We start from the raw sequence: 7556 nt of genomic DNA on the forward strand, positions 1-7556 counted from the left end.
TCTTTCTTTCTTTCTCTTTTTCTTTCTTTCTTTTTCTTTCTTTCCTTTTTCTCTTTCTTTTTTCTTTCTTTCATTCTTTCTTTCTCTCTTTCCTTTTTCTTTCTTTCCTTTTTCTCTTTCTTTCTTTCTTTCTTTCTTTACCTTTCTTCCTTCCTTCCTTCCCCTTTCTTCCTTCCTTCCTTCCTTCCTTCCTTCCTTCCTTCCTTCCTTTTTCTTTCTTTCTTTCAAATACAGGTAAACGTTTTAACGCTGCAAGTAGGCCTGATGGCCAGTAAGGTAGATATATAGATTTATCTCCCTGCAAGTAAAACACACCCACGCACGTTTGTTTTTCAAAGGATTCTTTTTCAGTTTCATAGATTTAGACTGTGTGAGCCAAAAAGGACATCCTTAGAGACATCACTATTAACTCCCGTTTATCCTTTTGACAGATAATTTCCAATTGTAATAGATCCGTGAACAAAACAGAGGAAATTTCTCACCCTTTCTGGTGTTTACCTTCTGGTGGAAACGTGTTTTGATACCCAGTTAGTTAGATTGCTCCCAGTTCCTCAGGGATTTGAGGGCAGGGCTGGGCAGGAGCCTAGGTCTTCTGACTCTTGGAACAGGGCTCTGTCCCTTCATGCTCACATTTAAATGCACGGTTTGGGAGGATTGCCCCTGTTTAGGAAAGTGAGACATCCTCGGTGGAGACATCTGTGCCCTGTAGCATCACGTGGATGTATCCTCCGGAATCCGGGAGACCTGAGCACCTGCCCACGCCCACGGTGGGGGCCCAAGTCCTGCAGGGTGACGGTGGACCACAGGAGAGGGGGCAGAGCCCACAGAGGGTTCTGTGGTTCCTCTTGGCCCCATCTGGCTGTTTCCCTGCAGTTCAGAGAAGAGCAAGTCCTTGAGCACAGGAGGGCCCTTTCCACAGTGGTGACCTCCAGGAAATGGGCTGCAGCCAGCAGTGTCAGGGAACCTTGGGACTTAAGGCTCTTGCTCAGCCCAGCCCGGACTTTCACACTGGTTAAAGGTCTCCAGAACCACCCTTGCTTCTGAGTAACCAGGCCAGGTGAGTGAGCCTCCCAAGGCACTGCCATCTTGGACCCTTGGCGCCTCTGTAAACTGACACTGGTGATTTCCCCTCTCCCTTTCAGGCTGCCCAGGTTCCCTTTGTTACATAATCAGGATTAATGTAAGCAGCTGGGTCCCATCTAGAAACTGAGAGCCAAGAAAGGTGAATGTGGAAGTGGGGTGGGAGGGACAGAGTCCCTTGTGCGTGCTGTGGGCAAGTCCCCTGGCTTTTCCGGGCCTCAGTTTCTCTTCAGTTAAGAGGGCAGCAGAACTGTAAGCTGCTCGGGCTGTCCGGATGATGACTCAGGCAATCTAGTCTAGTCGCAGTGTGCAGTCATTGTGGGGGGCGGGGGGTTGCTCCCGACCAGGGCCGATCTTGAGGGCACCCTGCTCCAAGGGAATGAGAATTTTAAGAAGGAATTAGAATAGAAGTTAGATCTTCCTAGGAATTTGCTGTTTCTCCAAAAACAAAACAAAACAAAACAAAACAAAACAAAACAAAACCCAAACAAAAAAACCATCCAAAAACCCAGACATGAATGAGAGCAGTAGCAGCTGTATGCCAGACCCCAGGCAAAGGGCTTTTCATTCATTCGTTACTTCCTTTAATCCTCACAGAGACGTTAGACATAGGTGCTATTATGATCTCCCATTCACAGATAAGGAAACAGGCTCAGAGAAATGAAATAATTTGCCAAAGGTGCAAAGGTACGAGGAGGAAGCAGCAGAATGGGGTTTAGACCCAGGTGGGGCCCTCGAGTCTGCGGTGCTGGCCTTGTGGGCCTGGACGCCAGTGGGAATGGGTAGCCCACTTGCTTTTTCCAGCCTCTTTCTTTCTTTCTTTCTTTCTTTCTTTCTTTCTTTCTTTCTTTCTTTCTGCTTATTCATTTTATTTATTTTGAAAGAGAGAGAGTGAGAGAGAGAGAGAGAGAGAGAGAGAATTCCAAGCAGGCTGCATGCTGCCAGTACAGAGCCTGATGTGGGGCTCAAACTCATAAGCCTGTGAGATCATGACCTGAGCAGAAATGAGGAGTCAGATGCTTAACCGACTGAGCCACCCAGGCACCCCCACCCAGCCTCTTTCTGATCAGAGGGGCTGGGGGTTAGGTTTCACTCCTGTCCATACCTTGTGTGGTCGTAGGCACTGTGGCCTGGTGTCCTCAACACCTGTGCCCTGTGGCTGGCAGCTTCCTTCTGGGACCTTGGGGTCTGTTGTGTGAGTGGTTTATAGCCTATCCTACTCTGTCATCTGATGTTCAGTTCAGACCTGCAATGAGATCCTTCATGCCAAACAGCCATTTGTCAGCAAGCAGGAGGAAGGAAAAGCCTCACACCTTCTTGGCAAGATTAGGTCAGTTTTTGGTGGTGGTTCTTATTAAGATTTCAAAGCCATTTGTGTTAACATAGGTGGTGGTTAAGGAATGTGCTGGAGCCCTTATAAAAATAATGACTAAGATGATAAACATTTATGGAGCACCTCCTGTACTGTGCTAGGTGATCTGTGCGCTGAAAAGTTTTCTCATGTATCCATTGCAGGAAGCACGTGACATCGGGGTTTTCACAGATGAGGGAACCGAAGTTCAGAGAAGTTGAGTAACTTCCTCGAAGTGCATACAGCTGAAAAATAGAATAATAGACTTCGATTGTGAGGTGGTCGGGGACAGGGGACATCTTTGTGTCTTCGGGCGCTAATCACAGAGTCAGTCAGGCCTAGAGTAGAAGCCCAAAATGTCATTGTTGATTGAATGGATGAACTCCGCACCCCAAGAGACTATCCGAGCATCAGGCCGGCGGGTGGGTGAACAAGGTAGTTTTGAGATTTCCACAGTTGGAATCTTCAGCAAAGTGTGGTTGCAGGGCTGGGTCTGGGAGTGTTGGCCAGTCCTGGCACAGTGCTGACCAGCTCTGGGAGCTTGGGCAAATCCCATAACTGTTTCCTAGTTAGGGAAAACTAAGTGGAGGTTGGGGGATAGGTGGGTGTTAGAACTCTGAAATCAAACAAAAGCCCACAGGGAGCCCCACCACGCAAGGCCACAATGGTGGAGCGGCCAGGGCTGAAGGAGCAAGCAGGGACCAGAATGGTCGTGTGGAGAATCAGTGGCCACATCCTGTTCTTCTGCACCCAGGTCGTCCTGGTGCCATGGGGTGGCTTTGTGTTCTTCTAGGGTACTTCCATGTGGATTCTTGCATTAAATTTGTTCTTTGATGTGGCGTTAGGGTGCTTCAGCGAGTTTACCTCTATACGAGGAAAATAAAACACTTTTGAGAATGAGGCGTTCCTTCAGTTCTGCCTCTGACATCTTGTCCTTACTTGTAGGTGGGGTGTTTATAAGCCAATGACATAGACAAGGCTGCTGAGTCAGGGAGGCCCCGGGGAGGCCAGGGAATAGCAGTGAATTAAATTCTTCTCTGAAAACGGCCTGAACTTTGGAATATTCAGTCTTAGCCTTTGAATACTGAGAGAGCGCCGGGCTTTCATCCATCCAGATGCCCCTCCTGGCCACAACCTGGGCGGGCAAATGGTTCAAGCTCTTTTTGAGTGACAACAGGTTCGTATTGAACGAGCCCCTATTACCCTGTTCCCCTTGGAATCAGCGGCCAGGCTGATGGCCAGCGATGGGAAACAGGGAAGCTATGTGAACTCCATGTGATTGGGCTTGTGACTGTCTATAAGCTGGCAGGCTGGACACAGATCCCTCAGGAGCATCGTGGTCTTAAGCAGTGAAGATTTAGGTGACTTTGACATAGTCAGGGTACTATTCCCTCTTCAAAGAGGTCGGACACATAAGGACTAGTATACATTTATGACTTAGCATGACAGGAGAAACAGAGCACATCAGAGACAGGAAGGTAGTTAGAGATCACCTGTGATCCCTACTGTCCACCCCCCAGGGAGAGGTCGTGTGGCCTCCTGGTTCAGAGCATGGCTTTGGAGCCAATCTGCCTGGCTTCCATTCCTGTGTGTACTCTGTGACCTTGGAGCAAGTTGCTTATCCCCTCTGTGCCTCAGTTTCCTTGTTTGTAAAATGGAGATAGTTGTTGGTATGACTTTTATTACTATAATTATCTTGTGAATAGAGGCTTGGGGGCTCAGAGAAGCCAGCTGACTTGTTGAAGGCCACCGTAGTCCTTAATATCAGGTGTAGGACTAGAACGCAGGACCCTGGGCCCCTGCTCATCTTGCTAGGGTCACCAATCCCTTCTGTGAACTCCGAGCCCTGTTACCTGGAATCTTGGGAATTTTCCCACGTGTAGGGCAGAAATAATTTAATCCTTTGGGCTGGCCGCAAACTGGATGTTTTGAGTATTTCCTGGGTATATTGGGTCTGAGCCAGGCATGGATTCTCTCATCCCTGCCTCCATCTGCTGGAGAGTTTTCTAGAGAAGGGCAGGAGTGACCAGGGTCAGCTCCTAGGATGAAGGGATGTGGGAATGCGGTGCGCCGCTGCCAGTGGGTGTGAGGTGGCCTTGTGGTGGCCTTGCCTGTGGCCGTGGCTTTGGAGAGAGCGGAGAGAGGCCAGCCTGTGATGAGACCTGGTAGGGAGGGCTTCCGTTGCCTGGGTCTGATCCCTGCTCCGGCTGTGAGAGACCCCATCTGTACTGCTTACTGCGTGCCTCTCCGTAGCTGCCGTCACGTGCAATACGTAACCGTGGAAAACACTTGACTGTAAAGTAAATTCCAAGCTCCTGAGCAAGCCGTTCCCATCGTCCAGTCCCAACCTGCCTTTCTCTCAGCAAACGTTTATTGATTGTCTAGCGCCCAGCCACCCTCCTGAGTCCAGAGCGACCTCTCCACCTGCACCTTACCTCTGCATTTACCCTTGAACATAACCTTGGGCCATACCTTCCCGTTTCCCAGAGCCACCCGCACAGTCGCGTCCCCCGTGGGCAGAATTGTTCATTTCCTCTCCCTGCCCTGTTTGCCTTTTATTTTTCAATCAAAGTAGCACATGCACGAAGTCAAAAAGTCAAATCATAATACAAGGGATCGTAAAGACAGCTCCATTTTTTTTTTTTTTTTAGCAGTTGAGGTACCGTTCTTCTCTCTAGGTACAGGTCCCATGGCCCCTCTTGGGCCACCCTTTCTGAGTTGGATGTGCTCTGGGGTCTGACTCCTCACTGTGGCCTGTTCTCAGGAGAAGTGCTGTGGCTCCTTCCCTGGAAGGCCAAGGAACTTGGTTTTGGTGGTCTTGGTGGAATTTGTATTTTCTACTGAATACTGAGTCATTTTATCCCTAGAAACAGCAGTGACCCCGAAGCACACCCCTCATGGGCCCTGAAGGTTTCAGGATTTCGTCTGGCGAGTATGAATAAGAGATGTCTCAAACGCTCCGCAGGCCAGGCTCCACACTTTAGAGGCAGTAGGTAACCAGGAACGTTGGCATGTGGCTGTTCTGAAAACAGGCCTCCTGTGGGGCGTCAGCCAAAAGGAAGAGCGGCCGCCTCGCTGGTTTGTTGTCTCGTGTGTGTGTGTGTGTGTGTGTGTGTGTGTGTGTGTGTGAGAGAGAGAGAGAGAGAGAGAGAGAGAGCGCGCCTGCTCCCTCCCCGCCTCCCCTGAGCATCGGGGTGGCCTGGAGCTGAGGGGAGTCTGGACCTTCCCATAGGGGCGGCAGGGAAATGGATGCAGACGCGTGTTCCTACCCACTCTCATCTCTCCGCCTCGTCTTGGTACTGCTCTTCTGACCGATGGCACAATGAACTAGCCCTTTTTCTTGCTCTAAAATGCTGGTTCTCACCAGGGGCTTTCAGAATGTATGTGCCTGGAACTCCCCATCACCACACCACCACATGCTTCTTTCTCCTTCCCCCCTTCCCCCCTTTTATCTGGGGGGAAGGGAGAGGGAGGCAAGGACTTCTTTGAAGGAGTCATTTTTCTCCTGCTGGTTCCTAAACTTGAAGAAGATCAAGGGGATGGACGCCTGGGTGGCTCAGTCGGTTGGGCATCCGGCTTCGGCTCAGGTCATGATTTCGTGGTCCGTGGGTTCGAGCCCCGCGTGGGGCTGTGTGCTGACGGCTCAGAACCTGGAACCTGGTTCAGATGCTGTGTCTCCCTCTCTCTGTCTGCCCCTCCCCTGCTCATGCCCTGTCTCTTTCTCTCTCTCAAAAATGAAAAACGTTAAAAAATTTTTTAAGAGGATCAAGCTTTCCTTTTGATTAACAAAAGAGAGAGACAAGGTATATTCTCTTCGTGTGGACACCTTTGCCAGTTTGGGAGATTTAAAAAGACATGATTTGGAATCTTGAACTGGAGAATAAACTTCGATGTGCCTCTGCTTGTCACAAACAGCGTGGTTCTCTGTAAAGCATTTCCCGCAGTGCTCTGTTCCTGGTTAGTGTGTGCGTGGGAATGGTACCGAGTGCGATCCTCATGTCTCATTTTTGTTACGATTTCGACTGTTTTTCCAAGGGCCGGGGCACAATCGTCCGTCTTCTGTGTCAAACATGGAAGGACGACATTCCGAGTTGGGACCCAGATTCTGAGTCGGAACGCTGGCAGTCTTGAACTCAAGAGTGCTGAAGGTTTTACTGTGTGTGCACGGTTCTCCTTGATGTGGTTTGGGTTTCTTCTCTGTTGTGCATGCCTCCTAAGGATTCTGGCAGGTGAGGATAGGACTCTCTAGGCCCTTGATGAGGTCCGTGGCTTCATTCCGGAAGGCAGTTCTTTCCCGACAAAGCACTGTGCCAAAAAGGCCTCTCTCTCTCCCGGCTGCCCGCAGGGATCTGTGTGCCTGCATGGGAAGAGGCTCCTGGCCTGACACTCTCTGCCCTGTGTGGTTGTGGACGGGAAGCTGGAGTGGCATCAGCGGGCCCCAGTGCAGGGGGTACACAGTGCCATAGATGGGCAGGGGGTGCCAGTGGGAGAGATTTGGGCTTTGGGCCGGAGGGTGAGGCCGTGCACCTGTGGCAGGCTGGCTGTGCGGCTTGGAAGATAGGGAGGGGGCTGCGGTTGGGACCTGCAGTCTGGCCTAGGCATTTCCCTGTGCTTCTACTTAGTGACTGTCCATGCAACTTGGGAACAGTTGGCGCATGGGATAGAGTTAAATTTACGGGTTTGATTGCTGATTCTGCAACAGACACCGGGTGGCAGACGCTATTACTATTTGGCATTTTCCTGGCATTCAGTGGGTGCCTGAACTGAATTTCCTTTCTCTGGGAAAAGTCTGGAACAGAGACCCCTGCGTAGCCTTTTGGGGCGCAGCCCTGGTCTGGGCATTGTGCCCACCCATTGTGCTGTGATGTTCACACCATGAACTTGGGAGCCCCTCACATGCCCGTTGCTGCGGTGTCTGTGCACCTGCCTCAAAGTAGGAGCTTGGCAGATGCTTTTGAATGGATGATGGGTAGATTTCGCATTATCTTCTACTGATCCTGAAAGTGTATGTTTTTCGATGTGGGCGTTTTTTATATTATTACTTCTTTCTTCCTTTCTTCCTTTCTCTTTCTCCCTTCCTTTCTTTCTTTCTTTCTTTCTTTCTTTCTTTCTTTCTTTCTTTCTT

The 7556-nt window shown here is 50.1% G+C and overlaps 1 protein-coding gene across 4 annotated transcripts in view; it reads left to right on the forward strand.

Annotated features, from left to right (window-relative positions):
* The window catches only part of SLC25A37 (solute carrier family 25 member 37), a 40062-nt gene that overhangs the window by 19862 nt on the left and 12644 nt on the right, over positions 1–7556 (forward strand). Inside the window, exon 1 of one of the 4 annotated variants that reach the window (XM_049631582.1) lies at positions 1989–2853. The exons of the other annotated variants lie outside the window; for them this stretch is intronic. Coding sequence (XP_049487539.1) covers positions 2788–2853 — 66 coding nt within the window. The 5' untranslated portion in view covers positions 1989–2787. Of the gene's footprint in view, positions 1–1988; positions 2854–7556 lie in introns of those variants that run through there. 4 annotated transcript variants of the gene reach the window in all.

The sequence above is a fragment of the Panthera uncia genome, chromosome B1 (assembly GCF_023721935.1).
Source record: "Panthera uncia isolate 11264 chromosome B1, Puncia_PCG_1.0, whole genome shotgun sequence".
NCBI lineage: Eukaryota > Metazoa > Chordata > Mammalia > Carnivora > Felidae > Panthera > Panthera uncia.